This window comes from Solanum verrucosum, unplaced genomic scaffold (assembly GCF_900185275.1).
Source record: "Solanum verrucosum unplaced genomic scaffold, falcon-dt-bn FXZP01000277.1, whole genome shotgun sequence".
Taxonomy (NCBI): domain Eukaryota; kingdom Viridiplantae; phylum Streptophyta; class Magnoliopsida; order Solanales; family Solanaceae; genus Solanum; species Solanum verrucosum.
The window spans coordinates 2,472,606-2,494,414 of record NW_026019945.1 but is presented as its reverse complement, the minus strand read 5'-3'; the positions used below and the strand labels follow the sequence as shown (position 1 = coordinate 2,494,414).

Below are 21,809 nucleotides of genomic sequence, written 5' to 3'. Positions count from 1 at the left end.
CTCAAATGAAAGATTTTTTTTGCATTGTTAGTAATTAAAAAAAATGGTTGCTTATCCGATGTTTGATACTCGTATGGTTAGTAATAAGTTCTCCTCATTCGCTTATAAAAGGTCAGTGAATGAACTTGAAATACAAATGAGAATTTTTTAAAAAGAATTACTATTACATGACTAAAATTCAAGATACCTAATTTAAAATCGAGAAGTCCTTATTATTTTATAACAATACGTCGTTGATAATGGTGACCAATGAAAAACATTATATTATCAAGACAAAATTTAGAGTCAATTTGAAGGAAATTGAACTTTTTATTTGTTTATATGTCATAATCAAACAATTTCAATAATTGTATGGTCAGTAGAAAAAAACATTTTGATGATATATGAAAATGAGTGGAAGAACACAAAAAATGATCATTGAGTAGATTATAATACAAACATTCTGATTTTAATACAACGTAAACCTTATTTTTCTATAAGCCATGAAAATTGTGTATACTTTGGTTCTCCTCTTTTTCTTTTTCTTTTTCTTTTTCTTTTTCTACATCGTTCCAATTTTGTCGAATATTCCAAAGAGAACGCATATTAACTCTCTTTATCTGTCCTAAATTCGCGATATTTTTAGTCCAAAGACATTTTTGTCTTTCTATCCCCCTATCTCCTTCCTCCCTGCAAACGCCTATCTAGTTCCATATATATTTTACACATTGGTTATGAGCAAATGGCAAAATTAGCAAAAAATCGAGGAAGGAGTAGGTTTTTTAATAGTTGTTATAAGCCCGTACCTTTCAACGATGATACTAGTATAATTAAACGGAATCATCTGTATAATTCAACAAATTTATCTAATTTGAAGAGAGTAAGATCACAAGAAAAATTGGATTCAATGTTGGGAAAAGATTTGACCAAAAATTTTCGACCAAATCGAAAGGAGAATGCCTTTGGCAGGAATTTATCTAATGTACTCAAAAATGTGTTTTCTGATACATCATTGGTAAGTTTAAGGGGAAAAAAATTGACTAGAAAATGAAGATATTTATTGAGTATGCATGCATTTATAATATTCTTGCATTTCTCTTTTATCCATCATGATTGTATTTTATTTCAACACACAGTTCAGAACTCGATGAGTAATGGTTTGAGAAATTCCTAGGACAGTGGCGCACAGTTCGAAACCCGATGAATAATATGTCTTTAGCTTCGACTGATCATACATTCACCATTTTCCACTTAAATAGAAATATTTTTGTCTTAAATATGATTTGAACCTGTGACATATGCCTAATCACACCTCATGAATTGCGCATGCGCCTAAACACACATTATGCATTGCACCTGTGACATGCGCTTAACTATACATCATGAAGTGTGTCTGGCCTAATCAATCTTTGGGAAGGCCTTTCAGTTTTGTAGCTTCTTATGAGCACAATAACTAGTTGTGTGACATTCGTGTAGGTACCCGACATTGGGCACTAGACCAAATTAAAAGATTTATCATTGTCACTTGATGAAACTTACAAATTGAATTGTTTTTGCAGGGGAAGAAAGGCCAGAGGAAAGAGCCTAAGTATTCATTTGGATCATGTAAAAGGTTATCATCAAAATTTGAGAAAATATTTCATTCTACAAAGGAAAGAAAATCTTCTTCATCAAAGGATTTATCAAAAAATACTAATAGAATGTCCACAAGTGCAAGCATGGATGATTTTTCCTTATTCACTACTTCTACATCCTCTACATTTTCTTCTTCTTCTTCGTCTTCTTCTCGTTCATCTTGTTCATCACAGAGAACGCAATTCCCATCTTTTCACAGGTCAAAATCAGCGAACAATATGCAAGTTTATGACAACGTAAAAGAAAAAGAAATCGCGCAACGTTACAACAAGAACGTTGGGACGTATTCTCTTTTAATTTGTCTATTGGTTATGGTTTTTTGTGGGAAAGTTTTTGCCATCATTTGCACTTCAACATGGTTTTATTTTGCTCCTCGTTGTTTCAAACGTATAGACTCAGATGAGTACAAGAAAAATGATCGATTGTTATATTTAGTACAAGAAAAAAATGTAACTTTATAGTTTATAGAGCTATTCTCCTATCCATTCTATCCTTTATTTTAAATTTTGCTTGTTTTTTCTTCCCATTATAATGTCATGTAAGCCTGTGCAATTGCAATGGCCTTATTTGTCATATTGTAAATTGTACAAAATGTTACAAAATGACATAAAAAGAAACAAAAATTGCATATGCGATACTTCTCAATCTTGTCATGCCAATTGACATACTTCACTGCCGCAGAGGCAAAATCAGAATTTTAATTTTATAAATTCTGAATTTTATAATGATAATTTTAAGTAGATATTAATAAACTTTATAATATAAATATTAACATACTGAGACTTTTAGCTCCGCCCCTTTTTCACCCCTATTAAATTCTTTGGGTATTAATGACTTTTGTTTTTTTCCAACATAAGTTGGACTCAATGTGGTACTAAAAGCCAATGCAAGAAAGAGAAAGATTTTGCAGATACAGATATAAATCTGAACTCAGATCATGTCTCTTTAGGTGGACAAAAATCAAACAGAGGAACCAATAGTGAACAAAACAAAAAGCTTGCGCCTTACTTTCCTATAAGTAGATAAACGGTTCAAGCAAGAACCACAAGTGCAAGGGCCACAACTTAGTCTAAATTTTTTTAAATCGCTATATTTAAATTAGCATGTGTACCTCGATTAATTTCACAGGATATCAGACGCAAACACAAAGTAATAATGTTTCCATTCAACCACTAAGGAAAAGGCACAGCTTAACAACCCTTTTCTCTTCACTAGTATTTATGAAAGCCTGAAATGTAGTGTAAATAAATAACACATCAATTTGTGTAACAATTTTTCTTACAGTGTCATGACCCAAGAATTGAACCTGTAGTTTTGTCCTAAATAGAAGATAGAAGAGTTAACATAAGTGGTCCAGGGTAGAAATACCTTCTTTGTCCTATTCAATTCAATTAACACCAACACTTATAATCTACGTGGTACAACTGAAATTTTTTTGTACAGTCGCTTTGAGTTTAATTTTTACTGTTCATAAAAATTGTTGTATTTATATTAGATTCTTCAAAAAAGGCAAACCGTATCACAATAACAAAGTTGATTCTTTCTGTTCCATCACATTTATTTTAGCATAGATGATTAATAATAAAATAATAAGTGAATAATTGACTCAGACACCAAACTATTCATGCTCGTCCATTTTGTGTCACCCTAAATGAAATGCCTAATAAATTAAAATATTTAAAGCCAAGCCATAATGATCATTGGTCATTTAACTTAATCAAACAAAAATCAAATTAAGTTATTTTTTAACAAAAAAAAGATGTAACAATCCGTACTCCCGAATACACAATATAGCACAAAAGTAGCAACAGACACCGTTGTAATCCTAGCGTAAAGAAAATAGTAAAATTATTTTTGATAGATTCTAAACGACATTTTAATTTAACCAGATTAAAATAGTCTTATTTTAATCGAGTTAAGTAGAAGTGCAACACATACTGGAATTAACCTTTTGTACAATTAGCATCTTTTAACTCAAAAAGCGTGAGCTACCAAAAGCAATATGGGGAAGAAGAAGAAGAAGAGATGCTGCTAGTGCTTTACTGATAGTGAAATAGATCTAGAGGCAGAATCAAAATTTCTTTCTCATGGCTTTCAATTAGTACACAGCGCCGTCCTGGCCAAAGTACTGTGTAGCTGTTTTTGTCAAATAAAAACTCACCACCACACAGCCAATTAAAGGACTGAGCTACATGGATTGAGGCATCTGGATCAGCCAGCTTTCTAGATCTGCAGTAAAAACTTCATCATTTAACGGAAGAGAATCTGAGTCTCGAGACTCAGACCCGGCACCGGGACCACACACAGTCCATCCATGGTCCCCTCATACTCTATTATACCGTTCGTCCCAATTTATGTAATATAGTTTAGCTGAATACGAAAAATATGAATGAACGTATGCTTTTGTCAAATAAATAAAATGTTGATAGTGTCGTTAAATTAATCAACTGTATTTTAGCAATCGAGTGGGTACTGTTTAAGAGCAGTCTCGGTGGATTTTGGAGCTTTCTCATATACAAATCTCTTCCCCCCTGCAAGGAAATGGTTTGGGAATTATTGGGATTTGTGCACATAACCCATATATGTCTCTTACGGAAAATGTACTTTTTTTTAAAAAAAAATCATGTTAAATTTTTTAAAATATTTCTTTTAGGACAATAACAAGGAAATTGAGATCGTGGTAATTAATATCTATCAATTGTAGAAGAGTTCTTCACCTTCTTTTATTGTATATAGGTTGTTTTTAGTCATTAAAAATCTATAAGATAGGGGTTATTCTAAATACACGCGTCTCAACACAAGTATAATGGAGTTAAATTTTATAAAATGAAGGCATATTAGTACAGTTCTTAACTTTATTGCAGACTATTAATTAGCGTGACAAATTAACAGATTTTAAAATAAATGACTTGTAAGGTACTTGAAAGGTAGATAAGCATGAAGAACACAAGGACAGACATATTTTTTTTTTTTTGTTTTAATATTCCACTAATATAACATGAAGAAAAATGAGTTGGCAATTTTGGCATTTCCATTTAGAAATAAAGAATCAACGACAATCCCTATAAAATAGCTTAATCTTACTCACAGTACGCTAGCTATTTTTGCCTTTCTTTTTTTTGTCCTTCTCTTTTTAATAGTGTACCCACTACCCTACTCTTATAATACCATCACTTGTTAGTAATTCATTTCTTGTATTTATCCTTGTCATTAACAGAGTTTCAACGTGAAATAGGTAAATTTTACGTATCTAAATTCGTTGACCAAAAAAAGGATTGGATATACATATCAACTTTTGAGTATATGGTCTAATTAAAATTACTTTCAAGATAAAGTCAAGAACAAAAATGAAATTATTTCCTAGTGCCGGAAGGAAGTAGACCAACAAAATTATGATGTGTGATACAAAATAACACTCACTATAAGAAAACAATTAGCGACGTATGAAATTTCATAGTTAAATAATGAAATAATTATGCTAATTTTATTTAACTGTAGATTAATGATGAATTATGTAAATAATATTTAACTATAAGCTATTTAACGACAAACTAACTAGAAATTATCGATAAATTTCATAATTAATTCCATATTATATAAGAGTTATTTTCATTTTCCATTAGAAAAATGTTTTCCATCACATACCAAAGTACAAATGCAGTAAATAAGTGAAAACCATATATGTAATATTGATAGGGTAGAAACTTATTCACATCAAACTAATACATGAATGCCGTGTGTTTGACTATAGAGTTCATTTATTTAATCATAATAAATTATATTGATTCGATATAAATACTCGATATAGATATGTTTTTACTGCATTAATTATATTTAAACCCTCGATATATAAATTGACGTGCAAGAAAAGAGTAGCTAAGGTCAATGTGTACATACAAAAAACACACCTTTCTTATTGTTGAGTACATATTATTTTTCTCATGTTGAAAAAAAAAATGTTGAAGCAATGATTTGTTACTAATACAAGATAGAATTTTGGGTGTTTTTTTTTCTTTCTAGGAGTATACACTTTTGGGTCTATGTATACTATTTTTTCACCTTGAAAAAGAATATTTCTGCAATGATTTGTTACTAATTATGTAAGATATATATAGACTATAGTCATAGACTATATAGCTAGGGGGACCCCAATATATATAATTAAAAAACATATCCATAAGGTCTTTTTCTTAAACTGCATTTATTTGATATACTTGTTCTCAACTGACAATACACAATCATCTCTTTTGCTGTTTTAATAAAAGTAATGTATGGAGAATTACAACTGTTTGTTTAGGCTCTTCACTACTTTTTAATTTTCTTTTTTCTTTACCTCAGTGGTTAGTTTGTCTAATACTAGCATGTTTGATCGATTCGATATCTGAAATTTATGAATTTTTGTAGTAATTTTAAATTAATCTATAATGATAACTGATTTTAATAGACATTTTAATATGTATATATAAGTAAGCTTTTTTTGAATTATCGTGAATCCATAAAGTAAACTTTAGATTTACATCTAGTTTTCCTAGCTTCTAGGATATCAAAAATGTTTGCTTTAGAAAATGAGTGTTTGGCTAAATTTTAGAAGAAAACTAAAATAAAATGCTCTTAACATAGTACATGTACCAAAATATGTTTTTCAAAAGTTAAAAAATTTAGCTTTTAGATACAAATTGAATTTTTTAAAAAAAAAATTATTTTAATAAATAAATAAATTTTGAAAGTTTGACATTAGAACTGTAAATTTATCCTTCAAAAGTTTTTAAAACTCTTTAATCATTTGAGGGACAAGAAACATTAATAACTCGTGTTGAATACTTGACTACTTTTAAATTCAATTTGCAATTTTCTTTGTAAGATTCTTTTAACGGGAAAAAATAATTAAAGTTTCAAGAAATAATTATAACTAGTTTTGTCCAAAAGACTTTTTTTTGGTATGTATCACATCATTAAATCACATATTACTTTTCTGATTCTAATTAGAAACCAAGTTCAATAATTAGTGATCATAAATAGATAAATAAAACAATTTTAATTATATTATATGCTTTCAGAGTAAAAAGTTTTTATACTGTTAGATCATCTTTTTATTTGTTATAGCAGGTGTCATGTTTTCCATTTTAAATGTTACAAATCCCATTTAAGGGCTAACATAGTGGTTTTTATACCGTTAATACATACCTTAATCAAACTCATAAATAAAGATTTTAAATTTATATATTGTCAATGTAAGTTACTTTTTACACCGTCAACAACAAAACACATATTTAGTAAAATGCTATAAGTCGGATTTGGGAGAATATCGTGTACACGTATCTTATCATTAACTCGTGAAGATATTGAGGCTATTTCTAAAAAATCTTTAGACTCAAGAGCAGAAAAAATCCAATATATACAACAACAACTAACAAATCATTCAAAAAAATATCTACATATACCTCTAAATATGTGACATTTAAATAAAAATTATTACTAAAGTTTACGATGTATATTACTTAAACTACAATAAAAGAAACTTAAACCAGCAGAAATAACTGTTAATCCATATTGTACTAAATATATCACTTTCCCAGTTCTGCTCAGAGTTAATAAAAAAAAAAAAAATTAAAAAAAATCACATATTATGTGTGTATAAAAGACAACAAGATCACTAACAGATAAAAACACCATAGCTAGCCAGACCATGTTCTGTTGCATTTCTCATCTATAGTCTCTCTGGTGTTTTTTCTCTGCACCAAAAACACCTTTCTTACTGCCTCCTCCACCCCACCACCCCACCCCCACCAACTCACCAAATTTCAACTACTGTTCCATTGAAAATGGCTACTTCTCTTCAGTTTTCTTCAGATCATCACCCCATTCCTCAGGAAAATCATCAAACAATGAACCAGACTGCTACGGGAGGACGTAGAAGGTCGAGTAAAAATGGCCAGAAGAAGAAGAAACAACCACAAAGAGGCATGGGAGTCGAACAACTCGAGCGACTTCGAGTACAAGATCAGATCAAAAACAGTACTATCCATGGCGTTCATCATAATCAGTACTATTCTAATAACAATTTCCCTAATTTTACTCCTCTTTCATCATTTACCGGCGCTGGTAGTGCTAGTGCTAGTGCTGGTGCTGATCCTGGAATTTATAGTAATTCTATTTTGAACTCTTCACCAGTACTTCAGTTCCCCAAATTGTGTGCAGTGAGTCCGAATGATTTTTTTATGCAACAAAAAGTTGTTAATACTGGGTTTATTGGATCTGGTAGTACAAATCAGTTGATGGTTTCTTCTCATGATCATCATCAGTTTCAATCTCAAATGAATCTCTACGGATTTGCAAGTTCTAAGCCCAGTACTGAGAAATCGAAGGAGCTGTATCCAATGCCAAATCTGTTTAGCAGCAACAACTCATGTTTCTCTGATCGGTGCCGATCATGCAACAAAGTATGAGTATATAAAATGCAAATTGTTCTGCTTCCAAATTTTTTCAATTTAATTAATTTAATTTATAATTTTGCAAATTTGTTCACATTTTCCTTCTTCGTTCTCATAAGAAGAAACGCATGATCAATGGAGAAGAAATTAGCATTCATACGGAGGACATGATCAGAGAAAAGGAAGATTCTGGAACAATGCCTTTGCTTCACTCATACACTTTACCTAGCCATCTACAAAAGGTAAAATAAAATAAAATTGCAGCTAGCTAGCCCTAATTTTTTCCAACAATTGTTCGCTTCGAAAAACTGAAAACTAAGTGATTTGTAGGGCGTAGAGATTGTGGCAATTCATAGAAAGGGAAGTTCATCCGCGTTGTCATGGGACGAAGGAGCAGTAGTGATGGAGTATGATTTTTTTCCAGAAAAAATCAGCAGCAAAAGCACTAATAATTACAAAAGTTGTTTCGAGAAAGAAGCAACGATGATGAGTGCTTATAATTCACCAGAATCTTCTTCATTTGCAGCAGCAGCAGCGGGAAATATTATTAATGGTGAAGCTTCTTCTGTTACTACAATATCTTGGGCTGCAGATACTACTACTACTACACCTACCAGTTCCATTGATCTTTCACTGAAGCTTTCTTAGTTTTTTTTTTTCTACAGAATCATTTGAAAAAGTATATGGTTTAATTTCTCTGAGTTTTGTCTTTTCACACTTGTGTGAAAATTTATCTGATGAAAGACCCAACACTACTTTATTTTTACCATTTTGGTTTACCTGAATTAGCTAGTTACTTGTTATTACTTCTCCAAAATGGAGCAATACATTTTCTGGGGTTTTATTGTGTCTATATCTCTTTCTCTCTACTATTGGGATTTTGTGTCAGTGAGATGTAGATGCTTCACTATTTTTTTTCCTACATCTTATATTTACTGTTATATATATATTTGGGAGTTCATGATCAATTGTTTCAAATTATGTGAGGCGGATTGAAAACAACAAATTATTCTATGCGGGACGGATTGAAAACAACAACTTAGATTAAAAAACTAGAAATCCAAACTATAAATCCTAGCTCCACTCATGGGTCGTGTCCAATAAAATTAGTTTAGATGTATAATAACGTAAGCTAGTCTGAAGATCACGATTATAATATAGTATAAATAACTTATCCAAAACCTACCTTTTCTAGAATCTAAAATCTATAAACTCCTTCGTGTCTCTATGTCCTGATCTGTTGCAAGTCCAGTGGAAGCATAATCTACCAAAACCCTAGCAAGCTATTTATTATGGTGGGGTGGGTGGGGGAGTGGGGTGTAATTAAATAAGGGGGTAGGTAATTAATATTTACAAAAGAGAGAGTTTGTATATTTCCTTAAAAGGGGTAGCCACTAATTAAACCAAAAGGAATACAGTTGAAGAGTATCTCTTTATGGGAGTCAAGCATAATATACTGATCAGATACTAAAAAACCAAAAGAAAAAGTGCTTTATGGCAGTCTATAAGTGAGTATATATGTAAATTATTTTACTTTTCAATATTTCAAATTATTATTGAGATTAATAATATTTAAAATTTACGATCAAAATAATTTTTTTTAATCTCTAATATCACATAAATTGAGATAGACGAAAAAAAAGACATGCTTTATGGGAGTGTAAAAAGTGAGTGTTCAAAAAAGGAATGGGAAAGAGGCAATAATAGGTAGTCAGTAAACCGTATATATGTAAATCCATGCAAGTAGTCAGTAGTGTAGTGTATATATGAGCTTCGACTGGTGGCTCATTGTAGTAGTAGATCGATGTGGCTACTGCTATTTGCAGCCTGCATGCTAGCTAGCTGCTTTATTTTGTGGCTCTGCTTCAACTACCCTCATGCATGTAATGACTGTTAATAGTACTCTCAGTAAAACTTAGGGCTACTCAAGCTTTTTTTTGGTACTCGCTTGATGTTGGATATTCACATTGAATCTCATAAAATCTTAATAGTTCAATTGGTTAACTATACAAACTTCATTATATCTAGCGGTACTCGTGAACTCTAATAAAAGTAGAAGGAATTATTATTTCAAATTCATTGTTTTCTCCTCATCCACACAAAGTCCCTAACCCTCGCTCCTTGACTATCCTTATAACCTTGCCACCATTGAACCCTACTTTCTATCCATCTCATCCCTATAAAGATTTTTACTAGATTATATATAATACTTTTTGGGTTCAATTCCACTAGATATGTGCCATCTCACAAAAATTCATATTTTAAATTGTTAAATGTTAATCAAACAACTTCTTGAAGAATCTTTATTGACCACTAGACCACATTCGATATTTTAAAAAAACACTAATTCATATTTAAAATTGTTAAATGTTGATCATGCAACTTCATTTCGTAAAGCCTTTCTACCTAAGATTCTAGTAATTACCACTAGACCACATCCATTCGTAAAGCCTTTCTACCTAAGATTCCAGTAATTACCACTTGACCACATCCGATATTTTAAAAAAACACAATCCATATTTAAAATCGTTAAATGTTGATCAGGCAACTTCATTCGTAAAGCCTTTCTACCTAAGATCCAAGTAATTTAAAAAAAAAACGTGGACGGCAGGATTCGAACCTGCGCGGGCAGAGCCCACATGATTTCTAGTCATGCCCGATAACCACTCCGGCACGTCCACCTCATGCTTCTACACAAACCTTTTGTCACTAATCAACAGTTAATCAATTATTCCCCCTTCTAGATTCTCTCTCATTCCTTCTTCTTCTTCTTCAAAATCATCATCAAATAGAGCAATTCTCGCTTCCATAGCGATAAACAAGCATCAAATCAAACAAACAAAATCAGTACAAAAAAAAGGTCAACTCCCATAAGAATGCAGCAACAACCCCCACCCCCCACCCCCGATTCCGATCTCCCCCGTCTCGCTAACATCAAAATAAAATCATCTTCTCCACGTTTTCCCCCACCCACTACCCCTTCCACCACCGATACCCCTACCGCCGGAGCTCAGCGGAGGATCGGAATAGCCGTCGATCTAAGCGACGAGTCTGCTTTCGCCGTTAAGTGGGCTGTGAATCAGTACCTCCGTCCTGGTGACGCTGTTATCCTTGTTCACGTCCGTCCAACTTCCGTACTCTACGGTGCTGATTGGGGATCTGTTGATCTATCTATTGTTGATACTGAGAATGAGGAGAGTCAGAGGAAGCTTGAGGATGAATTCGATACGTTTACTACTACTAAAGCGTCTGATCTAGCTCAGCCTTTGGTTGATGCTCAGATTCCGTTTAAGATCCATATTGTTAAGGATCATGATATGAGGGAGAGGTTGTGTCTTGAGGTTGAGAGGTTAGGGCTTAGTGCTGTTATTATGGGGAGTCGAGGATTTGGAGCTACTAAGAGGGGAAGTGATGGAAGACTTGGGAGTGTTAGTGATTATTGTGTTAGGCACTGTGTTTGTCCTGTTGTGGTTGTTAGGTATCCCGATGATAAGGATGGTGGAAATGCTGTTGTAGAGCCGGTGGTTTCTGTTGCTTCAGCTGCTGAAGAAGATGAGGAGGATGCTGAGTACCATGATGCTTCTGAGGATCGAAAAGGTATGCCGATTGTTACTATTTTTCATTTTATGTTTCTCCGTAAGCATTTTTCTTTGTGCTCTTTATTTCGTTTATTTGGATTATGGAATGTCGTTCTTTATGCTTATTTCTTCATTATTAAGTCTTTTATTATGTTTCTGATGATCTTCATGTATAATAGCAATCACTTAATGTTGTGCTTCCTTGATAATTTTCTCCTTTCACAGTTACTCTGTTCCTAATGGAACAATCAGGTTAGAGTACAAGGGCTGATTTCTTGTAATTTTCTGCTTGATATCGGCATTGTTTGATCTATCTTTTTGATAATAAAATTTAGTACTTTAAAGTTAAGTTCAACTACGTAGGAGTAATATCAATTGAGAAGTTGAAAGGAAGTAAGTGGAGATACTAAATTCAAAATTCAGCATTCCTCCTTCCTCCACTCTAACTGAAAAAAAATAAAGTCTTTGCTTCCCTGACCATTGCTAGTTCCTCCATCCTCATAAGCTTTTCTAGTACATTGTCATCCCCATCTTTTAATAGGTTTAGTTTATGTTTCCGTTCCTGTTATTTGTCTTGATTGACAAAAATAACCGGTTCTATTTTGGCATGTCGCAGTCTGTTTCTTTTAATATATAAGGATGAGCTTAATGCTTTTATGATTCATAGAATTGATTTCTGTAATAATTTGGGGAAAAATGTAATTTGGTCATGATTGTTTTCTCTGTTATTGACATCATACATAAGAACCCTGGGTACAAAAATGACCAGAAATGCGAAAAGGAATTACTTAAAGTTATCCTCTTTTAGTTCCAAATGTCCTGTTGTGGAAAATTAGTGTTTGAGCTCAACTTAAGGTTGGACTTATGGGTTGAAAGTCCAAAAGATTAAATGGTTGGAATTATGGGTTGTCTTGAATCAACCAATCCCTTACCCAAGATATCTAGGTGAAGGCGTGCAATGTTATTTCGTCACATATTTCATTGGTTTGTTACCTAACCACGACTTCAGGTTTTCTCTGAAGGGAATTACCATCTTTCAATGATTGAACTGGTGGTAAAACTGATCCTAGTAATAAAAGAAGACGAGAAAGCAAACAAAGAAGAGTGAAGTTGTGATAGATTAGATGCCAAGTCCAAAGCCGCTTTTTCAAATTTGTCGTCTATCAAGCGACGTGTATGCTCGAATTTGGCATTTCCAAGTGTGAGCAAAATCCAAGGCCATCTTTTTAATGATTTGGCTCTACTCTAGTCTTCTAGATGCTGTTCTTCTTATCATCCACATGCTTATCATGGAACTATTAACTTAAGATTAGTTGGGAAAGAAAAAGTGTACATAAAGAGTGTTTTGGTTCCGGGTGATGAAAAGATAGACAACCCTATGGTGCATGTGCTTGTTAAGCCAGAAAGATCTCCTGTAAGCATGGAAGGTGGTGTAGACATTTTGAGGCTATTATTATCCATCAGAGTAAGTTTACTTGCACAGAAACACTGACAATTTTGATAGGACGCAGGTTTCAGTTCTTTTAAGAATGCAGTACTGATTCAGGAAGATGTGGTTTCTTTTGGTTGATCCCTTTTCAGGTTTTAGTCAAGGAGTTAATGAAATGCGATGAATGGTTTTGCATATCCTTGATGCCAGTAATGAATATATCTAACTTCATCAGAAAAAGAAAGAAATGAAATGAATGGGACCAATATGTGTCATATTTACTCACATTTTATATAATTTTAACTTCTTCAAGTGATGGCAAGTATGGAAGTTGCACTGGCCCTTTTCCAAGGATAGTTACTTCTTTGACCATTTATGACGCAGTTGCATAGATTTAAGGAAATAAGTTTGTGTCACATTGAAAGCAATTGCCCATTTACCTTTCTGAAGTTTATTCTTGTATGTAGTATAGTTGACACAAGAGAGAATAGTTGAAGGATGTTATTTAAATCTCCAAAACTTGCATTAATTTCTGAATTATAAGGAATTTGTTTTCCTAGAGAAAGTGTTTTTCAAAACATTTTGACCAACCAAACAGGGGAAAAACACACCATCAATGAGTATGTGAGATTCTGTTTAGAAATGAAATTGTCGTGCCGATAGTTTGCAACCTGGCTTAACACATCCTCAGTTGTATTACTTTTTTACTGTGTTGATCTTCGAGTATCATTAATTAGTTTGTGGAGTCTGCTTTTCAAGGTTATTGAGAGGTTTAAATTAACTCTTGTAGCTCCTTCACTAATTCTCATCTCCATTATTTTACGACTTCAATTACTCCCTACTCCTTGTACTGATAAAAAAATATTGCCATCTCCCAGTGCTTTGCTAAGATGTTCTTGATTCTTTTTGACAGAGTCATAATGAAGGTGGACGAGGTCTTCCTTTGGTTTGCACTTGTATTGACCAGCTTCCCCGAGAACCAGTAGGCCCTTTGTGACGTCTGGAGTCATTTTATGTATATGAACTGTTGTAGCTCTTGTCTCTTTCAACATCAACTTATTATGGTCTCTTCTTGATGATTGTATCTGTTATGATTATCATCTTCACAATATTGTTACTTGATTGCCTTTGGATACTGGCTGTGCAATCTAAAACTTTTTCATGAGACTTTCACTATATGCTTGTGTTTTTCTCAGTAGTCATTGCTAGTCTTGTTATGCATTAGAAAATCGCTTGTACTGATGGATGTTAGTAGTATTATGCATCAACATATGAAGTCTTGATCTGTGTTTGGACACGTGATTTGAGATCATGATTTGAAATAAATGTTTTTACTTTCTTAACAATCATTTAAAATCCCAACCAACAATATAATTTTTGTAGAAAAATGAATTTTTTTTTTCAAATAACGGAAGAGTCAGCAGAGACAAAAATACTAGGTGATTCTTTCAATCAGTTCTGGCCTTGGTGTGGACAGAGTTATTTGTTACTTGTTGATGAAAGGTGACAGGTATTTCATGGAATTAGTTGAGGCGTGCGAAAGTTAGCGTCAACAGTACAAGTCATAACAAAATAATAATCAATAATTCGATGTCATGTCAGGGGCGACTACATGACCATTAAAAACGACAATAGAGCACATGTTGAATGTGCGAGTGGATATTGTTGAAAGAAAAAGAATATAAAGAGGTTTCAACTTTCATCAAAATGAAATGCTATGTATAATGTAGGAGTGTACAAAATCGAACCGAAAACTGAATCAAATAATAAATTGAGTTAAAGTGAAAAAAAAATTCGACTAGTGGTTTGGTTTGACTTGGTTTGGTATTGAAAAACACCTGACTATATTTGGGTTGGTTTGATTTTAACTAAAAAAAAACCAACCCGACATTATATATGTAATTTTAAAATTTTATTTTATACATAAAAATATTTACTTTGATATAATTTTAAAATATTTCTTATACTATTTCATAGTTTTTATCTTTTAATAAATTATTTCAAGTTTAAAACTTAGAATTCAGAATGGTCCAATAAAGATTATAGTTCATAAATGTTGATAATTATAATAAAACTTAAATGAAAATTAAATTAATACTAATGCAAAAAGAAAATCAATTCAACACTAAGAATGACAATAATATTGAATATTTATTCTTTAATTTTACATTGATTTAGACAATTAAAATACATAATCTAATTTTAATTTTCCTTAAATATTTAGTAATGTAATTAATACTTATTAAACTTATTTTAGCATGATTTAGTACTTTTAAATTATGATCATTTTCATTATGACTTTGCAATATTTATTTTATATGATCATTTCATTATTATTTTTATTGAATATTTTAGTGTCATCAGTACTCATCTCATATTTTGTGTTATTTTCTTAAGAAACACCTTAGATAATTGTATTTTGGTTGGACTAAAGAAATATCTGGAGGACAAGTTAATTATATGTTTGTATGCAAACTTTACTGAAAAAATCTAAAAATCTGAAAAAATCCAAGGTTTATTAGTTTGGTTTGATTTATAAATTTAAAAATTTGACACAATGGTTAGTTTGGTATTTGAAAAACCCGAACCAACCCGAGGTTGAAAAACCCGAAAAAATCCGAATTTTATTAGTTTGGTTTGGTTTATAAATTTAAATTTTTTACACAAATGGTTTGGTTTGATATTTGAAAAACCCGAACCAACACGGTCATGTACACCCCTAGACTATAATGTATTGTTTTGGATTTTAATATTTACACATGCTTTTCTTTATTCCCTTACTATTACAGAAATCATTATTCCAAATTCAGTCCATTTTTATTACAGAAAACATTATTTCAAACAAGAAAAACGTTTTAAATGAAAAACAATAGTCTACAAGTTTGATTTAGTACTTCACTCAGCTACGAAAAAAAGAAGCAAAAATCAGGCTTTGATATTTGAAATTCTTTTTAATATAAACTCGAATCAAATTTAAGAAAGAATTCTCTTCACAGAAGCTCTTAAATATACCATATCATGTGTTACTATCAAAGTTTGTTAATAAGGGTAAAATGAAAATAAAATTATATTAAATTGTTTTCAAATGATCTCCAACTGAGAGGCGAAGTCAGAATATTTACCAAGGAATTTAAAATATGAAGAAATCACCATAACAAAAACTCAAGCCTAAAAATTCAACTTTATATATACAATATAACTTTTTACGAAATTTTTTTTGAATGAACCCTTGCTTCTACATGACTCCGTCCCTGTCTCCGGGAACATGCTTTCTGAAGCAAACGTGAGAAGATATACTTATTAAGAAAATGATGAAGCTTCGGTTGTTGGTACTGCATATAATGCATGCCTTGTACTTTAGTGATATGTACTGCCGTTATTCAACCTATTTTAATTTATACAAAGTTTTATCCATATCTTTTTTCATGACAAAACACACACACACAATGAATCTTCTTCGCTTAATTCTTTATATTTTGAATCACCTTAATATAAATTTTGATTTCACCATTTTTTCTCGGGATAGAATTAAAATGTGTCAAAGATTTAATTCAGAGTTTTCTAATGAAGTGGTATATATCAAATTGTATTTATAATGTTTTTTTACCCCTAAAAGAGATTTTGTTCGTTTATTTTTTTCATTACTAATTGAGTATCCTTCACTATACACAGAAAAAACTAAAGCATAAGAGAATACTAACATCACAAAGTCGAAGTAATGAAATATACTTCACTATTTTACTCATAAGATAGCTATATAAACATTATGAAATTGAAATACTTGATATAATATATAATCATTAATGAGCATCACTCCTTCAAATTAAGGCACATAGGTATGTATACATGGAGAGCAATTTATTTGGCATAAGATATCTCTTATGATATTACTACATAATTAAGTTACATAGAAACATAGAAATTAAACTAGGGTTAGAAATCAGAAGCCCCAATTCAAATCATCCATGCATTTATTACTTAGATCCATCCAAAACAAATAAAATAAAGAAGAAATGAGATGTTTTCGTATCTTCTGATCGATCTAAACAACATATAACAAATCATTTCATTTTCAACATATAACAGATCATTTCATTTCTTTTTCATTAGTAATGAAATATCCTTCACTATTTCACTGAACAATGATGAGAAACATTATGAAATTGAAATACATGTAGTATGATAATTAATTAATCATCACTCCTTCAAATTAAGACACATATCGATATACATGGAGAATTAGGCATAAGATACCATCTCCTCGTGATATTAGTTAGTACAAGTTACATAGAAACATAGAAATTAATTAAACTAGGGTTGGGAATCATAATCCCCAAATTAATCATCCATGTATTGCTTATAAGATCCACACCAAAATAAAATAATATAAAAAGAATCGAGATGTTTTTATACCTTCTAATCGACCTAAACAACATATAACAAACCCTTTCATCTCTTCTCCATTAATAAGGCATATCCTTCGTTATTTCACCGAACAAACGTACAAAAGATGAAACATTATGAAATCGGAAATACCTGATATTGTAGTATGATAATTAATAATCATCACTCCTTCAAATCAATACACACACAAATAGATATACATGGAGAATTATTTATTTGCATAAGATCATCATCATATCTCTCATGATATTAATGCAAGTTACATCAATAAAACACACAAATTAAGGAATTAATAAAAACCTAGTTAGGGTTGGAAATGAATAAGCCCCACATCATCCATGTATTGTTTAGATCCATCCATTAAACCAGGACTCAATCTAAACATGAGAATACAAAATTCCATTTGATTAAGTGCTCCATCACCATCCAAATCTCCTTCAGCCAACATGTAAATCAACTCATCATCTCTTAAATCATTTAAACCAAGATTCATAGTGTTTCTCTTTAAACTTTCATATGTTATTAGCCCTATACTCACATCCATAAGTAAACAAAATCCATTGCAAAGCTCCCTCATGAATCCTTCCGCGCCTAATCTCTCCATCATTGAAGGGAAATAATCTTCAAATCCATAAGGATCTTCCATTTTTCGCGGTCACTAAAGAAAGATATGTGTGTATGTGTTGTGTGTATATGTTGTGTGTGTGTATATATATGTGTGTGTGTGTGTATATATATAGTGAAAGAAATTAATGTGTGGAGGTTGTAAAGTTGTTGGCTTGTAATATTCTATCCTTCCTGGAAGTTGCATGAGGAATCATTTGAAAGCACAGTACACTTGTGAAAAAGGAGTTGTTTTTTAGTGAGATTTACAGGAAAACCTCACACACACTACTCTTTCTTGATTTTCTTTGATTTGAATGATAGCGATGGGTTGTAAGAACCTCGGAGTAACGGTAAAGTTGTCTCCGTTATCCATGTGAGCTATAGCTAGGTCACATGTTTGAGTTGTGGAAATACAGTCACTACATGTTTGCATTAGGTTGACTGTCTACACCAAATTTGATCCCTTGGGGTGCGATCTTTCCCTGAACTAACTCTGCTAATAATGCAGGATGCTTTGTGTACCTGACTACCTTGACGTAAATGTTAACGATGTGTACGTGTGTTTTTGTAGGGTATTACATGCATGTGTAATGGGATAACATTTCAATAATTGCTTCTACTAGCTAGGGCAACTTCTGCCCATTTCCATTCTTCTATACACAATAATATTCCTAAATCTGAATTAATAATTAAGTGCCTATATATCTTTGCTAGCTAGTGTGATTTGTCCTTTACGTTTACAGAATTTAGAGATGGACAATATTTACACCTTTATTAATAAATAGAAGCCTTAATATATTAGTTGGCGTTTCAAATCTGAATCAATAATTAATGTTCCACAGACATAGAGAATAAATGATTTAAAGCAGAATAAAATCAATATTATATGAAACAAAAAACAAAACTAGAAAATAGAAATTAAAAGAAACGTGGAAATAATCAGTTAAGAACAAAAAGATGTTGCTGCAAATCCTCAAAGTCATGTGGATATAGAATTTGTTGGTGTTTTTTCACCATGCAACAAAATTAAGTAATTTTGATCAAAATTATATATTTATGTCAAGAAATTGACTTAATTTGTATAGATAATTTATTCAGAACTTAATTATAAATAGTTATATTTTTTTTCAAATTCGAAACTCATAAATTCAAAATTCTCAATGACAAAATTTATAGTTTAGAATATATAGTAATGCCAACATAACAGCTTTAAACCAACCAAGATCTTGATCTAAGAAAAAAGAGGGAATTCAAATTCAATCTCCTATTTAAGGTTGTACTTTCTACTTCTTATTCCATTTAACTTAAATGTCCCATTATATTTTTGGGCAAATCGAAATATTTTTTTTTCTTATACTTAAACAGAAGTGGATAAAGAAAATAATAAGTACAACTTTTTAAAGAAGTTGAAATTTTTTAGACACAATTTTTAATTAATTGTAGTACACTTTTTAAGGTCATACCACAGTTAGGGGTGTCAAAAACAAATTTTAAAATCGGCCAAACTGATCAAATCAAACTTATACTCGAATTGGTTATTAGATTTTTAATTTAATTAAAATTGTAGGTTTTAATGTAAAATTTATAACCTTATAAAAAGTTAATGGAGATTTTTTTGTTTTTATAAATAAGCTTAATAACAGTGTTTGGCGTGTAACTATTTTTTTTAAGGATAGTATAACTTATATAATTATATTATGCAAATATATATTTATGTAAATTGCCAAAAAGATTAAGACAATAAATTGCTCCTAATTTAAATATTTATTTGAGTTTAGTAATTATATGAACTTTGTCATATTTTGTAGAGCATCACTTTCGTAGATAATTAATTTTAGATGATAAGATGCACTTTGTGTGTTATATCAAAGTTTGTTATTGCTTAATGTAACAAATCAGATATTCTAAGAAAATTGTGACTCTTACCTAACGTCTTTTCTAATATGATAAAAAAAATTATTGAATCCATATCAAAGAAAAATTGATTGAAATGATTGGGACAGTTTAAAAAATATAATTTTGATTATGTATGATAGAGCAGGGGCGGCTCAACGTAGTTAGGGGCCTAAAACGAAATTTCAATTCGAGGCCTAAAATATAAACAAATTTCGTATACATATTTATTCAAATTTTATTTCTACAAGTAATAAGTTGACAAATATTGAATAAAGATAAGAGTTAGAACCATAGAATCTCATGAAGTTGATGACTTGGTATATCCCATTTTAATATGTTTGTTGTAACGCTTCAAGCTAAAATTTAAAAACAAATAAAAAAGAATTTGTAGTTCACTTTGTTCAACACTTTTTAGTTTTCATTATTAATTTTTATTTTTAACAAAGTACAAAAAATGTTAAAGTGGGTAAAACAATATATTTTTAAAGTATTATACTTTTAATCATAAATAATCAATTTTTTCTATAAAATTTTTAACACATAATTTATTCTTGATAAAAATTTGGGGCCCCTAAAATTTGGGGGCCTAAGGCATAAGCCTTATTTTACAAAGCATAGAGCCGCCCCTGTGACAGAGTAATCGAACAAATTAGTATGATATTATTTTAAAAAGAAATATTGATCGAACCATATCATTGACACTTGACCGTCGAGTTCGAGTCACCAAGGGAGCAAAAAGGGTGGAAGCTAAAAAAAAGAAAAAGACACTTGACAGCCGTGGTCCACACTAAAAAGGTGACCATTTGTGTTTTCTTTGATATATAAAACACTATATAATTCAAAATTCATCTTTAATAGTTTTTTCGATAGAATTAAAACTAGAAATACGGAAATGGAAGGTAACGTACGTACTGAATGTTTTCTACGTTGAGTCACAATCTATCTTCTCTGTGTTTTGGTTGTATATCGTTCTTCGTTTTAATTTGTGTGATATAATTTGATTCATCGTAAAATTTAACAAATAAAACAAGCTTCTGAAATTTACAGTGTTAATTGTGAAACATATCATAACATTTGTCTTACAAAATATGGAAAGTTTAGAATTGAATTATTTTTAAATATAAAAATGTATTATTCTTATTAAAATATACTAATAAGAAAAATAATATCACATATATTGTAAGCTAATAGAGTAATTGAATAAGCAATTTACCAGCACACAAAAAAATACTGCAAGATAAAAATTGAGGATCAAATGATTTTCTTTTTTAGCCAATTTTTTCAAGTTGTTAATCCACATTGCTATCGTAAGAATATAGCGATAAAAAAACTATGACTCAGCTACCTTCGCGTATTACACAAAAGGGGACCATTGTTATAACACTCTCAGATAAAAGATCGAATTAATATTAATCATTATTTTTTATATTGCCAAGATTATTAGTGCATCATGTGACACTTTTCTGGCTTTTACTTGCATTTAGTAACCCTATGCAATAACCCTATCTACTGTTAGCAAAAATAGACGAAGAAAAGGCTTGAGACGTGATATAATTACTGTCTTAAAAGAGTGATTGTATATTTATAGGGTTATTAGACTATTTCAGTGATATATACTACTAAAAACACTGAAATTAGCTATGAATTTTGTTGCTGATCCGTCGCTATTTTTCTCATAGATAATGAAAATCTATTGATAAGTATTATTAGCAATGTATTTTACTGTTTAGCTACAAAATTTTGTCTGTCACTAAATCCATTTTTTTTTAGTAGTAGTACCCAAATTAATTCAGTCATGATAGTCAACTATTATTTCAACCATAGTATTACTCCAATATTAAACTATATAAC

The 21,809-nt window shown here is 31.0% G+C and overlaps 5 protein-coding genes and 1 non-coding gene across 7 annotated transcripts in view; 3 read left to right on the top strand and 3 right to left on the bottom strand.

Moving 5' to 3' along the window:
- The window catches only part of LOC125809428 (uncharacterized), a 36,240-nt gene extending 31,359 nt beyond the window's left edge, over positions 1–4,881 (bottom strand). The window contains exon 1 of the mRNA XM_049489068.1: positions 4,878–4,881. The gene's annotated coding sequence lies outside the window, so the exon portion shown is untranslated. The remainder of the gene's footprint in view (positions 1–4,877) is intronic.
- Positions 598–2,208, top strand: LOC125809413 (uncharacterized). Its single transcript, XM_049489062.1, has 2 exons — positions 598–994; positions 1,539–2,208. Exons 1-2 carry the CDS (start codon positions 722–724, stop codon positions 2,073–2,075), a joined length of 810 nt encoding a protein of 269 aa, XP_049345019.1. The 5' UTR covers positions 598–721; the 3' UTR covers positions 2,076–2,208.
- Positions 4,882–7,298: 2,417 nt separating the features above from the next.
- LOC125807027 (uncharacterized) lies at positions 7,299–8,893 on the top strand. The gene is made up of 3 exons (XM_049486781.1): positions 7,299–8,054; positions 8,165–8,287; positions 8,376–8,893. The coding sequence occupies exons 1-3, from the start codon at positions 7,437–7,439 to the stop codon at positions 8,691–8,693; spliced, it is 1,059 nt and encodes a 352-aa protein (XP_049342738.1). The 5' UTR covers positions 7,299–7,436; the 3' UTR covers positions 8,694–8,893.
- Positions 8,894–10,644: 1,751 nt separating this feature from the next.
- On the bottom strand, positions 10,645–10,726 carry TRNAS-AGA (transfer RNA serine (anticodon AGA)). Its single transcript has one exon. It is a non-coding gene; the product is annotated as a tRNA-Ser (tRNA).
- Positions 10,727–10,833: 107 nt separating this feature from the next.
- The window catches only part of LOC125808907 (universal stress protein PHOS34-like), an 89,368-nt gene continuing 78,392 nt past the window's right edge, over positions 10,834–21,809 (top strand). The window contains exons 1-2 of one of the 2 annotated variants that reach the window (XR_007441750.1): positions 10,834–11,642; positions 13,966–14,024. Coding sequence is in view for 1 of the 2 variants with exons in the window: in XM_049488580.1 (XP_049344537.1) it covers positions 10,922–11,642; positions 13,966–13,973 (729 nt within the window). In the remaining variant the exon portion in view is untranslated. Of the gene's footprint in view, positions 11,643–13,965; positions 14,177–21,809 lie in introns of those variants that run through there. The other variant, XM_049488580.1, reaches the window with a different exon arrangement.
- On the bottom strand, positions 17,761–18,102 carry LOC125807860 (calcium-binding protein PBP1). The gene has a single exon (XM_049487601.1). It carries the CDS (start codon positions 18,100–18,102, stop codon positions 17,761–17,763), a length of 342 nt encoding a protein of 113 aa, XP_049343558.1.